The sequence below is a fragment of the Rhipicephalus microplus genome, chromosome 1 (genome assembly GCF_043290135.1).
Source record: "Rhipicephalus microplus isolate Deutch F79 chromosome 1, USDA_Rmic, whole genome shotgun sequence".
In the NCBI taxonomy this organism is placed as follows: Eukaryota; Metazoa; Arthropoda; class Arachnida; order Ixodida; family Ixodidae; genus Rhipicephalus; species Rhipicephalus microplus.
The window spans coordinates 15,841,812-15,864,980 of NC_134700.1; the positions used below are offsets into that span (position 1 = coordinate 15,841,812).

Sequence of the window (23,169 nt, forward strand, 5' to 3'; positions counted from 1 at the left end):
GAATTTTTAGTGGAAATTTTATGACAGCCCTACACGATCATTTTAGAAACTTTTAATTACTGACGATCGGGTTTTTAGCAATGTTACTTGAAGTTGTGCGTGATTTTCTAGTTTTATTTGGATTGGAAACCCTGCTATGTTTGTGCGAAAAGTCGGTTTCACCGTGGCTTGTTTATTTTGTTCTAAGTTCTAAGTGAATTCTGCGTTTTGTTGCTTCATTGTTTTTTTTTTGCATTGCATTGTATGTGCATGAACATTCTTTTTTTCTGCCCGTCCTGCTTGGACCATTAAATTGGTCTGCAGTATTGTATAAATAAATAAAATAAATCAAGGACTGACACCTTCCGGCAACATATTAAAAGCTTTTTTCTAATATTTTTTTTTTATTTCATTCATGACTTCTTTAGGCTGTCGCACCAACCACCACTCGAACATGCGGTCGGCGCAAGCGCGAAGGCGCAATTTTGTGTTGAGCACAGAATCTTTTAATTGCTCATAAACTGTTGTGTATCATACTTGTTTCTCGACTTTGAAGCGGCTGTTTCTTACTTGCAGCTAATTTATTACCCTCAGCGGTCGAAGAAGTTACAGCTGTTAACAGGAATTTGTTGGTATGTGGAAATAATTTCCACGTTTAAATATGCCTGCCTGTTGTTTTCTTTCTTGATCTTTCTTCCTTTTTATTGTTTTTAAAAAGTTACGAAACTTGATTGCTTTTAGGCGTGCACATTGTGAAGACGCTTATACAGTTTCTACTGGCGAGGCTCGTGCTAGAGTCTAGGGTGAGCATCGGGGTTCCTTCGTGTTCAATAATACCAGAGTCCTTCAATGCTTTTCTGGTCACGAAACTCCGGCCGAAGTTTCATTCAGGGACAAAAGCTGCCGCTAGGATCGCCCCTGTTAGCGTGAAGGCTTCGCCGGCGGCCGGCGACGCTTGCGGGCCGGCTGTTTCTCCGTCGGCAATGCGCCTAATTTCATCTGCTCTTCATTTCCACCTGTAAAAACGCGACCTGTAAAAACGCGAGCGACGCGAGCGAAGTGTGCGTGTTTTTGATTCAGTTGACGCTTAGCTTAGCTGTGAAATAGAGGCAAGGCCACGCGTGTTACTGAGTCGTATATGTTGCAGCGTTCGTTCGTTGCGGTAGTCACGGCCGCTACGTTCTCGCTTTGAGAAGGAGGACATCTGGCGTTTTCGATTTTTGAGTAGTCTTTGCAGTTTCCTGCATTTGAGTTAACTAGCACCAGATTTAAATCGGTATATACAGCCCTGGGCGACATGCTGCGCTTAGCAAATAGGTGTGCAAACGTACAGCACGTTGGGTTAGCGCTGTGTCTGCGCGATTTTATAGCGCGCTAATAATGTACAAAAATAACCTAGGTTTGGAAAGTGAGCATCAACATGATGAAGAAAAACGCTCACGAAATGGAAGCAGCATAATGAGCGCGCGTAGGAGTAAATGCTACACACTTGAGCGACTTTCCCGGCTGTCAACATAGGTATAGGGTGTCAACAGAAAAACTCGTATGGTCAGTGTCTGACACACTCGTCCCACCAAAACGACAAGTTAATTGATTACTTGCTTATGAGGTTTAACGCGCTGACGCTATGCAGGCAATCGGGCGCGCGCCGTAGTGTAGCCAGAGTCTTTCAAGCATTGAAAGACTCTGGTGTAGCTCTCCGGAATAATTTTAACCACCCAGGTATCTTTAACATGCGCGGGAATCTCTAAAACACAGGCATTTTCTCTTTTCGCCTTCATCAGAAAAGCGGCTGGGAACCCGCGTCCTTGGGCTCATCATCATCAGCACAGCGCCCTAGCCCCTGAGCCACCGCGGCGGGGACACTAAAAAAAATTAAAAAAGAAATACAGGCAAAGCTAGCCATGCTCCGCTTTGCAAATTCGAAATACCTGATTGGATAATCAAAATGTCGCCGCCGTGGATTTTGGTTCCGCCACACAGATGACAGTAACCTGCTGGCCACTTGCTGATCGTCGCAGGCAGCTGCCAAGCGCATGCAAATGACTAGAAAACGCGCCGCGGCTGTGGTGCAAGTGTTTATTCATACAAGTTTACGGCAATAGCATGGCGGATAAAGGAAATAAACAACGTCACACAAGCAACTAGGAACACAAATGTGCAAGTGTTTTTTTTGTCACTAGCAAACACAAAACACAACAGTTGGGCTTTACATAGCATGACAAACAGAACATCTGCTACCCATGGGGCTTGTTGCCACCATTTGCTGGGCAGTTTGCTCGCCGCGTCGCTCGTGTCAGCTTGTTTTTTTCCCTGGTGTAAAAGTGCAGGCGGCACCTCAAGAAAAAATGAACAACCTCTGCTGTGGTACCCACATAGTGCAACCTACAGCGCACACCAGCAGAAGCAATGCGGCTGTCGAGCAAAACTTGGTCAACAATGTTCGCATACACATCGGCACATGCAACTGTGTCCACAGTCAGTTCTTCAACATGTCCTTCCACAATGCGCAACAGGCTGAGAAGCTGGGATGAGGGCACTTGCAGGAATCCTCTTGACTTCTTCTGGATTAGGTCAGTTGGCTCTCGTGTCTGGCTCTTGAGTGTTCCCACGCAGTCAGTGCAGCTTATCGTTGAAAACTTCTTTACCACGTAACCGGCAAGATAATCAAGAATACACTCTTTGGTGGAGAGCGTAACGTCAGGCACGGATGCATTGTTCACTGCCTCTCCCGGCTCCTCAAGAACGTCATCAAAGAGGACCGCCAACATGTCAATCTGCAAAATACATTCCAAGTTTCAAATCTTGCAATGTATAAGTTGAGATTCGTAAATGCAAAAACACATTATGTTTCATTTGGTTATTTGGTCATTTGTGTAGTGAAACTGCTCCTGAAAAAAAGAAACTAGAGCTAATAAATAAAAGCAAAGGGCACGTTACCTGACTGGAGGCAGGTTTTTCCTTGTCAAAGAGGCCCTGGAGCTTGAGCAACAGCTGGGGTCCATCTCCCTCGACCGAGGCCCGTTTTGGCGGCCGAACTAGGTTGTTTACAGAGAGCATCCGATAGATGAACAAAAAATGTTGCACAGTCGGCTGCCCTCCGTTACCAGCAACATGCCTGACGATGCCGAAAAACCTCTAGAAAGAAAAAATCAATTTATCACAACAATGAGAAATTCATAGCACATTTATACACATAAAAGTCATCATGTTTACCTCTAGAGGATCTTGTCCGAAGTTCCCAACGAGAACGTAACGAAACCCAGACAACAGCAAGCTCTCGATGAGTGCAACTGAGCTATGCAGTGTCAGTCTGAGGGCTCCACATGTCTGCTTACTCAGAAAGCAGACTTGCCTCTGGGTCGGTAATGTCTTGATGTATTTCTCCCAGTTGTCCAGCCATGCAATGCTGTCCTTCAACACCTGGAATAAAATTATGCTTCATCTATAGTACACGAAAAACACTTCATAACACATGTAATAATCTCACAGCAATGTGTTGCGCTTCGTTGAATCGAACATGGTCTGGCCTCCGAGAGTTCAGGCAGTCGAACAGCTTGTTCAATGTTCTTGTGAATTGCGATGTTGCAGCCGACCCATGGAGCTTCTTGCAGTCTTCCTGCTCGCTATAAAACTCCATGGCCGAAGCAGTACTCTCACTGAACAGCTGTAAAATGTGTGGAAAAAAAGGATTTTAAGTTTACTTCCCAAAACGTGTGAGCAGATGTTTTTGAAATACACTTTGCACTGAACATAGCTGCGTGCATGACTTGCCTGGACAGCCAACTTCACGCTCATCTTTTGGAACGCATTGGGGAAAATATGGGCTTTCGTTAACTTCGGTACAGCCCGGAGTCCAGCCTGTTCTTCTTCATAGTCCAGTAAGTCCTTGTAGTGACAGTGGAACACCTCCTGTCCTTGAGGGAGCTGCAACATAAGGACAAGTGACAAATTTTTTTTTTTAAACTGAATAGTTTATGCACAGGTCAAGGCATTCACATGCAACTTTTTTTTACTTACCAAAAACTTGCCCACTTTGAGCAAACTTAAATAAGTGCGGTGGATCAATTACAACGTGGACTTGCTTTGAGGGCTCACACGGGTGTTCAAAACACGTTTGAAGCTTGTGCATGTCCCCGTTGACACCTTGAGAGAAAAACAGTTTAATAGTACACTTGTTTTTCTACTACATCACTAACCACAGCTAAATAAAATTTGAAAAGACGTACCCAGAGATCTCAAGGCTGATTGGTTTGATGTGGAGTTGTCGCAGGTCACTGCGTCAACAACAACACCAGCGTTTGTAAGGTGAACAATGCACTGCAAAAGGAGCTTCGCCACGATTGATCCTGGGGCAGCACCAGAAGCACAAAATGTGCCCACAGTTTGTGACCACCCTCCCAGAGAAGGCCGAAACAGAAAGACCAGCACGTGGTCGCCGTCTTTGCCATGGTCACCTGGTCGTGTGTGTTCGGCGAAATCCACCTTGCCCAGCAGTGCCATGTCCGACTCGCGAATGTGGACGCTTTTTCTGACGCTCATTTCATCGAACATGAGCACTCCTGGAAAGTTTTGGGTAGGTTAACATCTTGTCTCAATTGCGCTGCTGAATATAATACAATTATAAAAATGAGTACTGCTTCTTACCTCGACGCTCTCTTTCTGGAACTGCTTCTAGCTTTTCACACAGAACCGTGAACAAAGTGCTGTCGAAGCCAAAATCAGCTTTCCGATTTCTGGGGTAGCCATAGAGGGTGCGGGGATTTGGAAGGGGCAAAAATTCATTTTCATGAAGAAAAGTGTAGACTGCTGTGGACTTTATCTTTAGCAGCAAGCAGTCATAAATCCACTCTTTTTTGTACCTGGAGAGAATGAATTGCAAATTTGTTTTCCACAATGAGCGTGTTGGAAACTATTCATGCAAAGCAAAAAAATAATGAGAATGGTGTTATAAAAACTGAAGAAAATATATTTGTCCAAACAAACCTGCAATTTTTCCCGAAATTAGAAATAACACTACACAAAACGGCCAAACCAATGTCTGCCTCAATAGCATATTGTTTTGCGGTACAACAGATACAAATACATGATGAATAAATGAAGGCTACACCTTGAGATAACATTTTCAAACGCAAAAGGGGCAATCCAATAGCAATGTTACGTGTGTGATGGGGTATTTGGAACTTACCGCGCAGCTGTTGCAGACTTCGCGTTGGCTTTCATGAGCCAGTGGTCAAAAATGAGCTTCTCGCGAGCCGAAAGCTTCTGAACATCTTGGTGCGATCTTCTGCTCCTATTCGCTTGCACTGTCAATTTCGCAATCTTCACTTGGCACAAACGAAGTTGCTGCTTAGTGCTTCGAAGCTGGTCTTTAACTGCGTGGAGCTCTGAGATGGAGCAGAAATTTCTCTCTGTCTGGCATGCCATCTCTGTGCAGCTTCCAGTGCTTATCACTCCACCTGTCAAACGAAGAAATATGGATCAATATAATGCGACATCACGCAGCACACAGGCAATACAGGCTCTCAACATAGTGAAACAAGAAAACAAGGCAACGCGAATGGAGGCTTACCATCATCTCCGGCTGCTTCAGGATCGCAGGGCTCTGTGCTGGAGCTCACAGAAGCTGCAGTGCCATCGTTGTTCGGCGACGAAACGCGACGACGTTTTGCAGGCGGATTTTCTCGCTGTGAGCGCGACCGTGGCTTGGGCTTCGTAAGATACGCCGGCAGGTTTTCAAATATCCGGGGTATGGCACCGACGCGGAGCTTAGGCTTCTCGCGCTGCAGAAGCACAGATTGTCCACTTATTCTGAACTCATCGGCTCGAATAATGTCCGTGGTGTCGAAATGTTTCTCGCACACACGAACGGCCTTCGACTCGAAGTTGAAAGCGCCCGTCTCCTGTCGTGGAATGGCTCGCTTCCACCTGTCGCGTTGTTCGCGGTCGCTTGGGAGGCAGAACAGCGAAGCTTTTTCTGTACAACTCCGATAGCCAGAGCGGCAACCAGGTACGCAGCACGTCAGAGGCATGGTAGTTCACATAGTTTGCCGTCCGTGATGAGTGTAGACAGCTATACCACACAACAAACAAACCAGTAAGCTCACGCTCCAACGCACTGCAAACGCTGCAAATGCGGCCGCCGCCGTCCAAGCCGCCTTCACCAGACTCGTAGCGCCACCGCGCGGGAGCTTTGATCCCCATATGAAGCTCTCCCATAGCGTTACGGAGAAGTTTCGTGACCAGAAAAGTATTGAAGGACTCTGATTGTACGTAAGAAAGGGTCCCTTGCGTAGCGAAAAAAAAAGAACCTATTTATGATTTGGCGTATGAAAATATGTGTTAAACCCAGCCCTCCATGTTTCACTTTTCGAAACAGATTAGTTCGACTGCATCTCTCCTAGTTCGAAGCTCACACGAACACTGCGAAGATGCGATGGAGCTTCTGTATGTTTGCCCTTGAACAATGCAGTACTTGCATCACATACCGAAGTTTTGAGGCAAAGAAAACATTACAGACAGTCGCCCTCGAAAACACCGACAGATGTTTACCGTTGCATCTATTGGCTTTCGTCCGGATTTCTTTAGCTTGTTCTTGCCAGTAGTGCTCATTATCTTTATAAAATTCCAGCGGCACCCCAAGGTACTTGAAAGTGTGGTCACCCTTTTAACATTGGCAAATAGTCTGGTCTTGACGACCACTCTCCATGCCAGAAACCCAGACCCTTTCCCCAGTTTACTAGACTGCCAGTTGCATTGCCGGACCTTTTAACCACACTGATGGTAGTGGTAACACTATCTCGATCGATACAACAAACAGCCAAATCGTCGGCATATGCCAAAATTTTAACTTCGGATTCTTGTAATCTAATGCCACGAATACAACTGTTTTGAGTTATTGCTAAGAACAACGATTCTATATACAAACTGAAAACTAGGGGACTCAGCGGGCAGCCCTGACGGACAGAACGCTTTATGTTAATTGCATCTTCTAGCGTCTTATTGATTACTAGTCGGGTCGTGCAGTTCCGGTATGCCATAAATACCCCATCTCTGATTACAGAACCAACGTTGACATGGTAAAGAATGGCAAGCAGAAGGTTGTGGGAAACAGAATCAAAAGCTTTCTCGAGATCAATCTGTATAATGGCTACCCCTACTTGATTGGCATCGTTATACACTCGAGCACGCAGCGCATCTTGTGTATATTGGTCACAATGGAGCGTTCCATAATCCCACATGCTTGGTGAAGCCCTACCAACTCTTTGATTACCCCTTGAAGTCGCCGTGCTAGTACTTTCATTGAAATTTTGTAATCACAATTAGTTAGTGATATAGGTATATACGAAAAAACTAAATTTAACTTCTCCGAGTGTTCTGTCTTAGGTATCAAAACTGTATGTGCTTCACTAAAGGACCTAGGGAGGCCATTCAGTTTATAAGCTTGATTGAAGACATCTGCGAGTACTTGCGATAATTCATTTTAAAACTCCTTATAAAACGAAGCACGAAGCCCGTCTGGCCCCGGAGATTTACCAGGATTCATTTTATCTATAGCCCTTTCTACTTCGGTTAGCGTTATAGATAGCTCTATAGCTGATTTGGTGTCATCTGACAACTTCGGCATTCTGCTAAGGAACTCTTGCTTAAATGCCTCTGAATCGATGGGCGTGGCAGCGAAGAGTCCTTCGTAATGTTTGCCAAACGCTCGTACTATGCTCTCATTGTCTGAAACTTCGATACCGTTGACTTCAATGGCATGTATATGATTACGTCTGGCATGACTCTTCTCTAATTCTAGCGCTCGCTTCACCGGGCGAACATCCACAGTCATTGATGTTGCTCTGGCTCGCACAAGCGCCCCGCGATAGCGTTCCTCCTCATATACCTCTATCCTCTGTTTGATACTCCACAAATAGTCACCATATACTCCAGGTTTTTCACATTTAAGAGGTGTTAGCTTCTCAATTGTTCGTCTAAGCTTTTTTTCATTCTTTTTAAATTCAAAGGATAAAACGCTAGATCTCTCTATTGCTTTTACTTTGATTCGCTGCTTCAATAGCTCCCATTGTTCTCCTATTTTGTCAATACACTCTATGCTAATATTACTAATTTCTTTAATAAGTGACGCGCTGAACAACTCATCCCTTAAGAGGTTAGAGTTCATTTTTGTTTGTTCCCAAGAAAAGGCGTTCCTTTCTTTTTTTGACCCGATATTGCATTTTACAAGACAGTGATGAGAAAAGGAAACAGGAACAACATTATAACTGCTAAACTGGGCTATCGTATCTGCAGTAAGGTAAAGTAGATCCAATCGGGCATTACTTGTGCACTGAAAGTGGGTATACTTCACATCTTGCGAGCTATACAGTCACTCCGCTACATCTACTGATTCGTGTTCAACAATCACCTGTGCCAGGATATTACTGCTTCTGTCTTTAATGTTGCGACTGCTTGATCTATCACTTTCATTCAAGACACAGTTGAAATCACCCACCAATAAGAGTTTCCCACCAGTCCACATATGTTGTCGGAAATTGAAAAAAAAAAACCCGATCTTTCCTTGCCCATAGTTAGAACATAAACACATATAATGCGCCATTCAGTGTCACAATAAACCATATCACACCGTACTACTCGACCTGACGAGCAAGAAAAGACATTTTCTATGACTAATCCTGGCAGGTTTCTAACAAAAAGAACACATCACCCAGATGTGATGTGATGGCCTGGCCTATGGCCTGGCAAAATACTGTGATGTAAACTTAAGCACCATGCTCCCGGTCTCCTCATCGCCTTCAACTTTCGTCTCCTTCAATGCAAGTACATCCAGATTTTCTTCCAACAACAACCGATAGATTTGGCTTTGCTTCTTCTTTGAAGCCAAGCCTTTAAAATTCAGCGTGGCGAAGCTAAATGATACTCGAGGCGCCATTTCAAACATGTGGAGGAGTTAGGCTCGGAGCATGGCGCTTACCTTGCACGTCTAGCGCTACGCTAGACGCTTCCAGGACCGGCCGACCGCCCGGTTTTACTCCACAGTAGAATTGATTTGTTCACAACTTTATTGTCCCTGGTTCCACCAGCTCTTAAGCTAATGCTGGTGCGCCTGCCAGACGGCGTCTTTGCCGGTGGTTCTTCCACGCTACTTGCACTGTTCTTGTCTCTCGTCTTCCCAGGTTCTTTCAATGGTCCTTTAAAGTCTGGAACGGCACCGCTAGGCCAAGAGACGCAGCTGGCGTTGCACGTGTTTCCGTCCATCTTCATGTCGAAACAAACGCTACAAGAGGCACCATCGACTACTTGGCCTTGTTCCGACGCATGGGCAGTCGCTCCGGTTACTTCACAGCCTGCGTCTGTCACTGCATTGTCAGCTGTCTTGGTCGCTACAGCTGCAGAACCTGGTCGAGTGTCCACAGGTGCCGGTGTAGGTTTGTCTTCTGATGTTGCAGATGTGCAGTTCAAATTTGTTGTGACTTGATCTCTGCAACATTCAGCCGCGTCCTCCGCTTCTGTCACGTCCATAATGTGTTCCGACGCATCCTCGGCCTCCGTTGACGCGGTCACTGCGGCGTACGAACGAACGCATTCCGCGTCCCCATGCCCGAAACGCCGGAAGCGAGAGCACCGTGGCACCTTACACTCGCGACGCACATGTCCTGTTCCGCTGCAACGCAGGCATTCCATAGGCCGACCTGGGGCTACCACTAGGGCTAATTCACCGGTGACTTGTATCTGATGAGGCAGCTCCTTAGTTTTTATACTGCTTTTCAGCTTAATGAAAACAGTGCGGGCCATCGAATTCTTCTCATTTATGCCTAGTTCACACTGAAACATCCGCTTTCTACAGCGACCGAAATTCCCCTGCCGCCGAAACGCAGCGTCGTTCGCACTGGACGCGCCCTGCGCCGCCGAATATGCCATCTACTACGGGGCGAACGCGGGATGGATGCGCTGTCACCCGGTTGTTGTCGTGGTTCGCAAACGCTGCTACGTATCCGGTGGTGTATACTTCGACGATTCTCGTACGCAAGAAACAAGAAAAGACAGTACTGCTTACTTTGCTGGCAAGTGGCTGTCTTGTAATGCACGAAGAGCAGAAAAACCACCGACGCCAGCGGCGTTGCTGGGTTTGTTTTACTCTGCAAGACTGCAACAAGCTCGGTCACGCCAACAGCAAGCTCGATCACCTCTTCCACGAAATACGGACGCGAAGTAGGCACACAGTATGTTAAACTCCCGTTGGTTTCAACATTCAGTTACGCGCACTGCGCCATAAGAAGTGAGTAGGGCTTGGCCGCCATTTTTCAAAATTCCTTGACTAGCGCTCCTATTGGTCCGCGGTGACCGATTCGGCGGCAGACGCCGCAAAAATCGGTTCGAGAGTGATCGGCGCGGAGAGGGCCCTTTCGGCGGATCTCGCCGCCGCTGAACCGGATTCGGAGCACTTTCGGCGGCCGGAATGCTCAGTGTGAACGCGGCCTTACTTCTACACGCCAGCGTTCCCGGGTCACTTCTGTAACTTTCCCGAACGCTGCAAACGCTTGCGGACATCTTCGTCCGAAACGCCGTGTAACAGCCAGTGCAGCCGCAGCCTCACCTGCTCATGAGGGTCGATAACGAGGCAGCGGCGTTCCTTGACCTGAGTTCTTTCAGTTCAGTCAACCTCTTCGTCGCCTCCTGGCTGTTAAAGGTGACGACCCACACATGGTTGATCTGGTAGGCGCTCAATGCAATTACGTCGGGAAGCAGTCGTTCCTTGTCCATGGCATCCCGGAAATCTTCGACCTTGAAAGGCCTCAGATGAATATCACCGTGCAAAAACACTGTGTTCAAAACAACGCGTCCTGTTGGCAGATTCGGCAAGATGATCTCAAAATTCTTGTCACATTCGTCTGTAATCTTGTTTCCGCGGCCACCAAGAACCGCTTTCGCTGCTCCACGGGAGTCCATGATTCCCGCGCCCGACGTGTGCGAGTGGTGGCGAAAGAATGATTAGGCTCCACACCCATCCGTGCACAAAAGGAAGACATCTACATCACAACTAAACCACATGACTTTGTACCCTTTGTGCAAAATAAATGCAAAAAACAACACTTTCTAGTCTAACCTTACTGTATCTTATGGTAAAGCATTAAACGCCCTTAGTGGGACACGTTTTAAAGCGGATGTGTGAAAGTTGCACAAATCAATAAAATTTCTCCTTTGCGAAAATTTGCTGCCAAACTTATGTTTTCATTGACCTCCTGAGGCGGCTATTATATGCCGTGACAGAAGAGCAGAAGCTAGCATGGGCGCGCCTTGTAGCGTTTGGTCAGAGCTTAATTTGCTGGGCCGCGAAGAGGCTCGAGTGGCCGCTCTTTATAGAGTACGTTTGTCTATGACGACACGGCATTCCTTCGGTGGCGTCCACCATGACCAAGCGCCTGCCTCTCGATGCCGTCACCATGCCGGGTAACCATCTCTGGCCGGCTTGATTGTACTGGCGCGCCCACAGAGGCACCCCCTGAGGAAACCACAGCTTCTGCGCTGGGTCCCGGTACACCCTCTTTAGAAAATGTGCGCTTAGGCGGGTCCTTGGTTGAAGACCGAGCATTATCTCTGTGGGCGATTGGCTGCCTTGAGTCAGTGTTGTCCTGTAACGTAGTATGAACTTGCTAATTCGACTGAGCAAACTCGCCACTTTGATTTTATTGATTCTTTTGTGATAGGTGCGCACAGCGCGCTCTGCCGATCCGTTTGATTGTGGGTAGTATGGGGCGGAGTTGACATGGCGCACCTGATTATCTTTAAAAAAATTTTAGTCACTGAACTGGTAAATTGTGACCCATTGTCGGAGACGACTCTCTGAGGCAGGCGAAAAATGAGCGAACGTGCCCCGCAGTGCTTCAACTGTGGTTTCTACACTCGTTGTTTTGAGGGGTACTTCTAACCATTTAGCTTCCACATCCACTAAGACCAAAATCATGTGCCCTTCCACCAGCTCAGCGTAGTCGATGGGCAGGTGAGACCAACGTTTGTTGGTTTTCGGCCAGCTGATAGGGGCCTGCCTTGCTGGCATGGGCCGATTTCGGACACATAGCCGGCAGCTGTGCACCAACTCTTCTATGTCGTGGTCTTATCCGGGGTACCAAAACAATGAGCGCGCCAGACGTTTCATAGCCGTCATGTGAAAATGCGTATCGTGGAGTAGTTGCAGCATATTTAACCGCACTGCTTCAGCCAAAACCACCCTATGACCCCAGTAGAATAGCTCCTTACTCTCAGTAAGTTCGTGTCTACGGGGGAAGTACGGCAGGAAGCCCTGTTGCTCCTGCCCTAGTTGTTCAGGCCAGCCGTGCAGAATATATGTCTTCACCTGCCTCAGGAGAACGTCATCGTTCGTGCTGTCCGCCAACTGCTGCGTGCAAAGAGATAAATCTGTCGACGCTTGCGCACGCAGGACATATTCTACGGGATCATCTTCACCATGGTGCGCTGGTTCCGGCAAAGGCAAATGGCTCAAGGTGTGAGCATTCGCATTCAATAGCCCCTTTCAGTACTCAATGTCGTACTAATAGGCGGATAATAGCAGTGCCCATCTCTGGATCTTTGCCGCTGCCATTTGCGGAATAGGTTTGTCGTGAATAAAGAGCCCTGTCAGTGGCTTGTGATCAGTCGCCAAACAAATTTTTTCCCATAAAGATAGTCTCAGAACCTTGTCACCCCGAAAACTAGCGCGAGCGCTTCTTTTTTCAGTTGCGAGTAGTTGCACTCCGCTGCTGTTAAGGTTCCCGAGCGAAAAGCTATTAGATAGTCTGTGCCCTCAATCCGGTGTGCCAACACTGCGCCCAAGCCGACCACCGACGCGTTGCACTAAAGTCTTAGAGGCTTTTGCGGGTCATATGTGGCAATAAATTAAGCCTTACTTAAGGCAATCTTAACATCCTCGCATGCCCTGTCATGTGCTGCCCCCAGTTCCATGGAATGTAATGAAAAAACTTTATTTCAGTCCTGCAGGACGCGCTTAACGCATGGCGGGCGTCACCCACGTAGGGACCGACAGGGAGTACCTGGCGGCCGCTTCGTGGGCCTGCTGGACGGCCCATTGCTGGTCGGCGAGAAATGAGCTCCTGAGGGACCTCTCCCACTTGCTTGAGGTAGAGTCGGGAGGAGTTGTTTTACACTCCCAGAGCATGTGTGCGAGTGTTGCTGTGTGTCCACATGATGGGCATGTGTCGCTGGGGTATGCATCGGGATAATGAACGTGAAGCGTGGCGAGGTTGGGGTACGTGTGTGTCTGTAATAGGCGTAGGATTAATGTCTGCGGTCGGTTAAGTTTCGGATGTGGGGGTGGAAAAATGCGGCGTTCCAGGTAAAAGTGCTTTGCAGTTCCATCACACTCCTTTTTTTCAGTAGGCCATATAAAGGAGCTAGTGTTGTTGAAAAGTTAGGCAGAAACTTCGCATAGTATGTTACCAAGCCCCGAAAAGACTTCAGCTGCCTTCCCGATGCTGTCTTCGGCGCTGCTAGTACCGCCTCCAAGTTGTCTGGCAGGAAATGAAGGCCATACTCCTCGATGCGATGCCCTAGAAAGCCACCTGCGCTTCTCTGAATCGGTACTTTTCTTTGTTCAGCTTCAGGTTGTTTTCCCCCAGCCGCTGAAATACCTGCCGGATCACGGAAGTGTCGTTTTTTTTACGCCACGTTGATGTCGTCGAGGTACACTTATACGTTCGGGCCCCCCATGCAGTATGGATTCAATGCGTCGCTGAAACATTGGGGGGAGGGGAGGGGCTGAAGTAATACCAAATGCCAGTCGATTGTAGAAGTACAGGCCTAGGTGTGCGTTTAGCACTGTTATCTTCCTGGCTTCAGCGTCCAGTGGGAGCTAATTGTAGGCGTTGCGCAAGTCCAGCATTGTGAAGACTTCCCCTCCGGAAAGAGCTGCAAAAATGTCTTCAACCTTAGGCACGGGGTGTCGTTCGAAGTGGAATGCTAGGTTAACCGCCAACTTGAAGTAGCCGCACAACCGTATGTCGCTGTTCTTCTTTGCGACTGGGACCACCGGAGTTGCCCATTCCAAAACACTTATGGGCGAAAGCACCTCGTCTTGTACGAGATGGCCGATCTTGACTGAGACTTTTGAACGCATAGCATACAGCACTGTACGTGCTTTACAGAAACTTTGGCGGGCTCCTGCTTTGAAGTGAAGTTTCACAGGTGGTCCCTTGCAACAACCTAGCTTGTCTTCAAATATATCCGCAAATTCTTCGAGCAAGGGATACGCTTCAGCGTTTTCACGCACCGCATTTAAATTCGACGAATTGCCGTCGTCCCAAAGGGACACCCCTACCCTGCGCAATGCTTCTATAGTCTTACGGCCGCAGAGAAGCAGTCTCTCACAGCTCACAACAATTACCGTGCTCTCTACTTCCGTTGAACGCGACTGTATATTATAGTTATCCGACCGACCACAGGTAACTACCCCAATAAGCATTTTAACTGGAGCGACGTCTTCTCCAGAGCCGGCCACCACTTGCGATGTTTTTCAAATATGCTCATTGAGATGACGCTGACCGGAGAACCCTTGTCTATGATCATCCGCAGAGTCCGACCCTGCCATGTCAAATTTTCCTCACGTGGTTTAAATGTAGCACCGGTGCCAGAGGTGTGAGCAAGGAGAGCAAGCAGCATCTCTTCTTCGCTCTCACCTTCTGCTGACTCTACTGCATATGCGCCCGTCGCCCTTGGCTGCACACATTTGCTAGGTATCCTTTTATGCCCCAATGATAGCATCTTGCATTACAATGACGGCTTGTGCGCGTAACGTGGGGGCCACCACATTGATAGCACGCCTGCCTGCCTGCTTCATTATTGCCCCACTGTGTCCAGTGCCGCCGCCCTCGCTGTGGCCTCAAAACGTTGGTGCTGCTCGCGGTCGTCTCCGGGAGCCCTTCGCGCATGTCTCGCACATCGTTCAGTGCTTTTTCCGATGCAATGACGAATTCTTTGGCCTCCTCGACAGTTAGCTTCTTGTGTGTGAGGAGGCAACGACGAGCATCGTCATCTCGAAAGCCGCATACGATGCGGTCTCGCAGCATCCGATCAAGGGAGTCGCCGAAGTTGCAATTCTTCGCCAATCTTTGGAGGTCTGAGATGTATTCCCCTACGTTCTCACTAGCCAGTTGTTTGCACATGAAGAAGAAACTTGCTTCTGTGTCATTACCTTGGGGGTTGTGCTGTTCCTCGAGGTTTTCAACGATTTGCTCGTAAGTTTGGCTGTTGACCGACAAGGTTGAAAGGCGATCTTGCTAGTTGCGGAGGATATTATCACTCGACGAAGACACAAGAAGATCACGGCGTTTCGTAATGTCGGTGATTTCATTTCCGTCGAAATAAACTTCCCGGCGTATCCGGTACGTGCACCAGCTGCTCACCATTTCATCGAACCCCGGGGGGCGTGATGCCAGCGTCCGTCCGATGCGTGCCGTTGCCTATCACGCTAGCAGGAGGTGTTTCAGCTAAATCTCATCCTCGTCGCCACTGCACTATTGTGCCGTAGCAGTAACACACTGTGTAACACCGAAACAAGAATATGGCAGGAACAAGCTTACCCCTTGAAATGAGGACAAGTATGAAATCATTTCTCATCACCACTGCCTTGTCGATTTCCACAATACTTCGTTTTGAACAACTTTGAAAAAAATAACATCCTGGATAAGCTCGATATTCCAGGATTGGAACATTGTTTGGTGTTGTAAAGCAGGAAACCAAGCTGCTACATGTGAAAACAACTCTGTATTGGAGGGGACGCCAGTATCTTCGTCAACATCGTTGTTCTCCGTGTTAACGTCAGACTCATCGCCACAATTTGCCGAAACACGGCCCTTGAAATTGGCGGCTTCTCAAAGTTTCGTGGGTTTACTTTTGCGCTTTAATGGCGCTGTTTTAGACAAGTGTGCAGAAATATTCAGCAAAATTTTAGGAACTGCACCAAGCTTAAGTGTCCACCCCCCTCCCCCATGGAATTTGACAACGTATACGCCTATGATATGCTCTTGGAAAGTGATTATATCCTCGTATTCGAAATTTAGATCGCCATTGTAGGTCTTGACTGTCACCTGGAAGGCTTTTCGTGGAATAGAAGCTGTCCGGGTCTTCAGAACTGCATGGTCATTTGGAGCTTTGAAGAGGTGCCCCCGATCGCAACTGTTTTCCGCTGAGGCATAGCCACTTCGACACCCCAGCGCGCTGTAGGTCGGCATGTTTAATATTTAAAACTGCTCATTCTCTCAAATATGCTTGATTGTGGTGTAACTAGTAAAATACAATTTGCGAAAAAGCTTTTCCAAATAAACGTTTTCTATATACTCTCTGTGTGCCATATATTGCACTGCATTCTATTTTTTTCCTGAACGTTTCTTCATTCACTTTCGAAGCCTTTCTCGTAACTGCTCGGACAATTTCGGCTGCATTCTAAAGAATTTGTGTATAAAAGGCATTTTGGCATTAAAATTACACCATTTACGTCAGCTCTGCCAGCAGTGAGACTGAGAAATCCCCAATATAAAGCATAGCAGGGTTGTGGCACTCATTCGCAAAAGACTGTAAGTGTGGCATGCCTACTTTCTTTCAGCTGTTCAAAAAAAGTACAACCATTTCTAAATATATTTTTACACGCAAATTATACGGCGTGTAAATATAACAAACTCGTTCGCTTATGTTGAATTCCAATGGTGGAGTCGGAACAAGTTTTTCTGCTCCTTTCAGAGCAAGTGTGTTCCAATGACAGAGTGAGAGTGAGAGTCAAAAGTTCCAATGAGAGAGCCGGAGGGGATTCAGAGCGGGAGTCCCTCCGTGGAGCAGAAAAAACTGCTCTGCCGAAATCGGTGGAGTGGACCGGAACTCAGCGTGACGCATTTCCTTTAACACGTTTGCCTGCTTGGGGGCGCGGCTGGCGCGGCGCGAGTTGTGTTGATAATGGCGGACGGCATGGACGGCTCGGCTACCTCGGCAAAGCGTGCGGTGATGCTTCTGCTACTCGATAACGACAGCAGACGTCGTGGACAATAGCTGTTGCACGCTTAGCGTTATATCCATTCCACACAGGTGAATAGCGCTGAACAAGCAAACGAACGATGCGGCGATGCTGGTAAACCACGTGGGAAACAGACAGCTGAAAAGACCACGCGCAAGGTTTCCTGGGTAACGCGGCAGCTTCCGCCTTGCTCCAGCAGGGCGGGTTGTGTTCCGATGGCGGATTTGGAGGATTTGCTCTACGCCAGAGTCGAGCGCTCGCTCGCGAAGGCGGTCGGCTGCACCGACTCCGCCATTGGAATTCAACATTAGAATTGTCTACAACCTGAAGGCGCAGATGAACGCTATTTTTTGCTGAGGCGACGGCAGAATGGTTTTCGGGGGCTAAGGGCACCAGCTTGATCAGTAGTGGGTGCCAGACAGGCAAGTGTCGTCGAGCGTCTTTTTTGTTCTGTAAACAATAGTGGGAAAGATTTTTTTGAGGCTGGAGATACTAAATAACGGCACAGGCCCAGTGGCCCACCGCTGGCCCCCCCACTGATTCATATCAGGCACAGAATTAATCATACATGTGTTACGTACAGGCGCGGCTCCTATATATTACTAATTATTATTGATTCGGCCCTCATCTAGCCGCTTTTGCCAAAATCCGCGTATTCGGCAATGAATTTCTTTCTGTTTCGCATGCAGAGGTAGCAGACGACGCTCCTTCGTCCATCGCAAAGCGACAGCAGCGCACCCGCTGCGCGGGATATGGGAGGGGGTCGCTCCTCGCCGCTGCTACCGCGTGCGCCTACTTAACTGACATATCTAAAAACGTTGTCTACCACCAAGCCACGGTGGCGTGTGGGAGCGTCAATCACTTGGGAGCGTAAGTCAGCGCCGCCTGTTGCCATTGCAATGAGTGTGGAGCACTAAACCACGTTTAAAATTCGGCAGCTCCCACGTACCTTGTAAATTGACGTTATGCGAAGCATGCGGATAAAAGGTGACCGTGTTGTACTTTTTCTCTTCAGTGACACCTCATGAAAAGACTTTAACTATATGTACAAATGTTCCACGCACGGACAAACGTTGAAGAGTGTCATGTGTTTATATAACAAGTTGTTTATACTTGCGCCACGATGCCAAAAGGACAATGAGTATAAGCAACACCTGAAGCGATAAACTGATAGGAAGCGCCCGTGAGGATGGTTGCCCCGGACACTGCTACATAAATCAACTTCAGCGCATGGCACTTTACAAGTGACGTGAACCCGACATAATGGCTGTATTGTAAGAGTGTATGTATAAATTTTATAAAATTGGATGTGCAGCACTGCAACAACAAGTGAAGTTTCACAAACAGTAGGGTTCATTTGAAAAGAAGTTCCGAGACCTGGCACAGCTCTGTCGTAGAATGCTTTAGTGCCACGCAGAATGCCTGGGTTTGATTCCTGTTCGGACCATGTCATTCTTTCTTTACATTTATCAGGTCAATGCAGCCGAAGTCAGCTTTTTCCTAATGCTCCCCCATTCAGTATAGTGATGTGGGTTATCACAGTTCCTGTGTAGATATGAGGCGTCAATATTATGTGGCACATACCCGCTTATCGGTCGTGCATAGCCGCCCACGACTGTGTTCCATTTTTTGACGGGAAGTGTTTATCACGTACGCAACGGGAATGTGACATTATTCATGTCATGACCAGCGCCTCATATACGTCTAACTATCTTAGCTTTCAAGACTGATATTGCTTCACTTAAACTTAAGGGAGTGATTTCGAAAGTACACAAATGCAAGCTGCTAGATAGATAGATAGATAGATAGATAGATAGATAGATAGATAGATAGATAGATAGATAGATACCAGAAGTGCTTGCAGTACGCAAAAAATTCTTCGCATTTATTACATAAAGTTGACGGAGGAATGAACAATCTAAGCGGTAGACATCAGACGCATTATTTCAAGGGCATAAGTTCTAATCCTACCAGTTGCAAAATATCTTATCGTCCACATTCATTCCTTCACATTTACATTACGATTACAATAAATACCATTTTCTAGACTTCTAATTGCGTCATTTTTGGTTTACTTATCATTAACATTTGGCCCTGAGGGTATTATAAATAAATAAATAAATAAATAAATAAACAAACATGCGCACACACACTCACACAACACGGTGTCATTTGCTTTGTCCCATCTTAGATGGGCTACACATCTATCAACCATCAAAAAACAGGCCGCGCAGCATTTGCTGTCTTATTCGACAGGATGTTTCTATACTCGTGCAGTGCTTGTGTTTTCTAGCTGTACCGCAAGTCGTCGGCCCATCAAATTTTCGCCTGCTTTGAGTAAGTATCATATTACCACGTTCCATTTCTCAAGTTTTGTTATCGCCCCGAAACACTACATAATTCTCAGCACAAAACGCGCGTGCAGTTTTCGAGAAGCTTCCGCACTTTAGTAGATCATTTCGATAAGATCACGCCCACTCTGCGAACTGTACAGATTATTCTGGAACCTACGCTACCGCCAGCGATAACGCTAGAACATTCGATGGCAAGAGTATAAATGCCGACGCACTTCGCCGCTTGTCAGTAGTTGATCGACGGCCGACGCCCCGTTCACTGCTATCTGTGCATGACTGCTACTGTAATCGGACTTTCCATTTGCCGGGCACAGGTTCGCCCAAATAAACTGTTAAATCCCAACACAAAGTATCCTGTCTTCGGCCACGTCATGACCCCGTGACAATATTTTCTATATAATTGCTGATAATTAAGGGGTATTCACACGGAAGACATATCTTCGGGGCATCAAAACGAAGCCTAGTGACGCAAGCTCGAAGAGAGAATTCCGCACTAATGTCCCCCGCTCACACGGATGAGGTGAACGGAGGGGGACACCAGACATTTCTGCTGGCTTATACGAGGCTAATGAGACGTGGGTTTCAGCCTTTTGCAGAATGCGCTTTCGTTGTTGCAAGCCTGAACTGAACAAAATTGTCATCTATCGCGCGTCAAAGGCCTGCCAGAAAAGCAGTTTTCTCTTCGACGGAGGGTTGGGAGAATCGTTTTTCGTGTCAAAAAAAAAAAAAGGTCTCTATGTTCTCCAGAAATACTCGGGAAGCTCGCACCTACTCCATAACACTGCCAGCAAACTTCTGGCAACATCTTTTTCCCGAAAAAGAAGTGGCTTTATGTGACATGTGTAATTGGAGCTATCTTTACTAACAAAGAAACTATCGCCGAATCATTTATTACGTTTACTGTTGAGTATTTACTGCTGAAGATGGTAGAAAGCCATGTTAAAAAACGATGTATGATATTGCACCAATAAGTGACAATTCAATATCTAAAGAAGGAATCTGACCTCTACTTCTTAATATAGATACCAATAAGACGCCTGGTATTGATCGCATACCTAAAGCATTTCTTGCGAGGTATGCTGAATAGTGCTCGAAGTTCTTGCGTATAATTTTCGAAAAATTCGTATCACAGCACGCTCTTACAGATCACTGGAACATAGGAAAAATTATCTATATACCAAAATTACCCAACGCTTCTCTCGTCTACCCCTATATATAAAATTCTATGCTTTGGTCATGCGCGAAGATATTAGAACACATTGTATTCAAGCACCACGCGACTTTCCTAAAAAAAAAAAACAATGTAATCGGTGACTGACCATGCGGCTTTCGAAAAGGCAACTAAACTGTCACAGTTCGAAACTGTTCTTGACATTGCAGCGATTCTGAATAAGCAAGGCCAGATTGACATAATATTTCTAGATTTCAAAAAAAAGCATTTGATTGCATGTCACATTCAAAATCTCTATCTAAAAATGAAGAATTACTCTAAACGATTCATTATTTCAAGGATTGAGGCCTAGGTTTTCTGCCGAAATCAAATAGTTTGTATCGACAACGTTTACCGCGATTCACGATCGGCAAAATCTGAAATCACTTAGTGTTCAGTGCTTGGGGCACTTCATTTTTTAAATTTGTATAAACGATATTGCCCATGACATCCCGGTTACTATTGGGCTATTTGCGGATGACTGCAATATTTACCGGGAAACACGTAGTACACATGACCAGGTTCTTTTAAACGAAGCGTTTAATAAAAACCTTTTCTTGTGTGAACTGTGGCAGATGAAGGTTAACAACAACAACAAAAAAAAAGAAACCGGTTACTATGACCGTAACACGTTAGCGGCTTCCTTTGCAACACTGATATTCCATCAATGGTGCAAGACTATTGTTCGTTAACACTCATGAATATTTAGGGGTTGTATTAGGCGCACATTTTAAGCTAAATGAGCATACAGCTTACAATAAAACAAAAGCTAAATTTCTGCGATGTTCCTTGTGGAAATCCACCTCAAAATTCAAATTGCGTACAAAAACTATTCGTCTGATCATCGAGTACTCATATGTGATTTGGGATTATCAAACCCAAGTAGATATAAAACACTCCGAATAATTCGAAGAAAAGCAATCAGGTTTGTCTTTAATTGCTACAGCTATCTTACGACGCCTAGTGAAGTCTTGAAAAGAGCTTACCTAAATGCATTGCAGGCAAGACAGCAACATGGTCAATTAAAGTAAAGGTTTTTAATTTACCACAATAAGGTGCGAATTCACGAGAAAGTGTAAATAGAGACTGTTCACCGCTAATCTACCCGTTCCGAGCATCCAAAAAAACTGAAGGTGTATTCCTGTAAAACAAAAGGCTTTCAAAACTCATTTTCTGCCGTCCACTGTCACTCAGTGAAATGCTCTGTCTAGGACTGGGTAAATTGTGAAAATGTTCATTCATCATCATCAGCCTGACTACGTCCACTTCAGGACAAAGGCCTCTCCCATGTTCCGCCAGTTAACCCGGTCCTGTGCTTGCTGCTGCCAATTTATACCCGCAAACTTCTTAATCTCATCTGCCCACCTAACCTTCTGTCTCCCCCTAAGCCGCTTTCCTTCTCTGGGAATCCAGTTAGTTACCCTTAATGACCAGCGGTTATCCTGTCTACGCGCTACATGCCCGGCCCATGCCCATTTCCTCTTCTTTATTTCAAGCATGATATCCTTAACCCCCGTTTGTCCCCTAATCCACTCTGCTCTCTTCTCGTCTCTTAAGGTTACACCTACCATTTTTCTTTCCATTGCTCGCTGCGTCGTCCTCAGTTTAAGCTGAACCCACTTTGTAAGTCTCCAGGTTTCTGCTCCGCAGCTAAGTAGCGGCAAGATACAGCTGTTATATACTTCCTCTTGAGGGATAGTGGCAATCTATCTGTCATAATTTGGGATTGCTTGCCGAATGTGCTCCACCCCATTCTTATTCTTCTAGTTACTTCAATCTCGTGGTTCGGCTCTGCGGTTATTACCTACCCTATGTAGACATAGTCTTTTACAACTTCAAGTGCACTACTACCTATGTCGAAGCGCTGCTCCTTTCCGAGGTTGTTGTGCATTACTTTCGTTTTCTGAAGATTAATTTTAAGACCCACCTTTCTGCTCTCCTTGTCTAACTCCTTAATCATGAGTTGCAATTCGTCCCCTGAGTTACTCAGCAATGCAATGTCATCGGCGAAGCGCAGGTTACTAAGGTATTCTTCATTAACTCTTATCCCTAACTCTTCCCATTCTAGGCTTCTGAAAACTTCCTGTAAGCACGCGGTAAATAGCATTGAGGAGATTGTGTCCCCCTGCCTTACACCCTTCTTGATTGGTATTCTGTTGCTTTTTTTTATGAAGCACTATGGTAGCAGTTGATCCCCTGTAGGTTTCTTCCAGAATGTTTATATATACTTCATCTACGCCCTGATTCCGCAGTGTCTGCATGACGGCTGATATTTCTACTGAATCAAACGCCTTCTCGTAATCTATGAAGGCTATGTATAGTGGCTGGTTATACTCTGAGCATTTCTCTATTACCTGATTGATAGTATGAATGTGGTCAATTGTTGAGTAGCCTGTTTGAAATCCTGCTTGTTCCTTTGGTTGATTGAATTCTAATGTTTTCTTTACTCTGTTAGCAATTACCTTTGTGAATAGCTTGTATACTACTGAGAGCAAGCTGATCGGCCTGTAATTTTTCAAGTCCTTGTCATCTCCTTTCTCATGTATTAAGATGATGTTAGCGTTCTTCCAAGACTGTGGTACCCTTCCCGTCACGAGACACCTCGT

At 46.3% G+C, this 23,169-nt stretch overlaps 2 protein-coding genes across 2 annotated transcripts; both read right to left on the reverse strand.

Annotated features, from left to right (window-relative positions):
* Positions 1-2,042: 2,042 nt before the first annotated feature.
* On the reverse strand, positions 2,043-3,329 carry LOC142801372 (uncharacterized). Its single transcript, XM_075887539.1, has 3 exons — positions 3,196-3,329; positions 2,920-3,117; positions 2,043-2,756 (listed from the first exon to the last, which is right to left on the reverse strand). Exons 2-3 carry the CDS (start codon positions 3,037-3,039, stop codon positions 2,217-2,219), a joined length of 660 nt encoding a protein of 219 aa, XP_075743654.1. The 5' UTR covers positions 3,040-3,117; positions 3,196-3,329; the 3' UTR covers positions 2,043-2,216.
* Positions 3,330-3,988: 659 nt separating this feature from the next.
* Positions 3,989-6,082, reverse strand: LOC142801232 (uncharacterized). The gene is made up of 5 exons (XM_075887531.1): positions 5,552-6,082; positions 5,168-5,438; positions 4,627-4,841; positions 4,209-4,541; positions 3,989-4,125 (listed from the first exon to the last, which is right to left on the reverse strand). The coding sequence occupies exons 1-5, from the start codon at positions 6,009-6,011 to the stop codon at positions 3,992-3,994; spliced, it is 1,413 nt and encodes a 470-aa protein (XP_075743646.1). The 5' UTR covers positions 6,012-6,082; the 3' UTR covers positions 3,989-3,991.
* Positions 6,083-23,169: the final 17,087 nt, after the last annotated feature.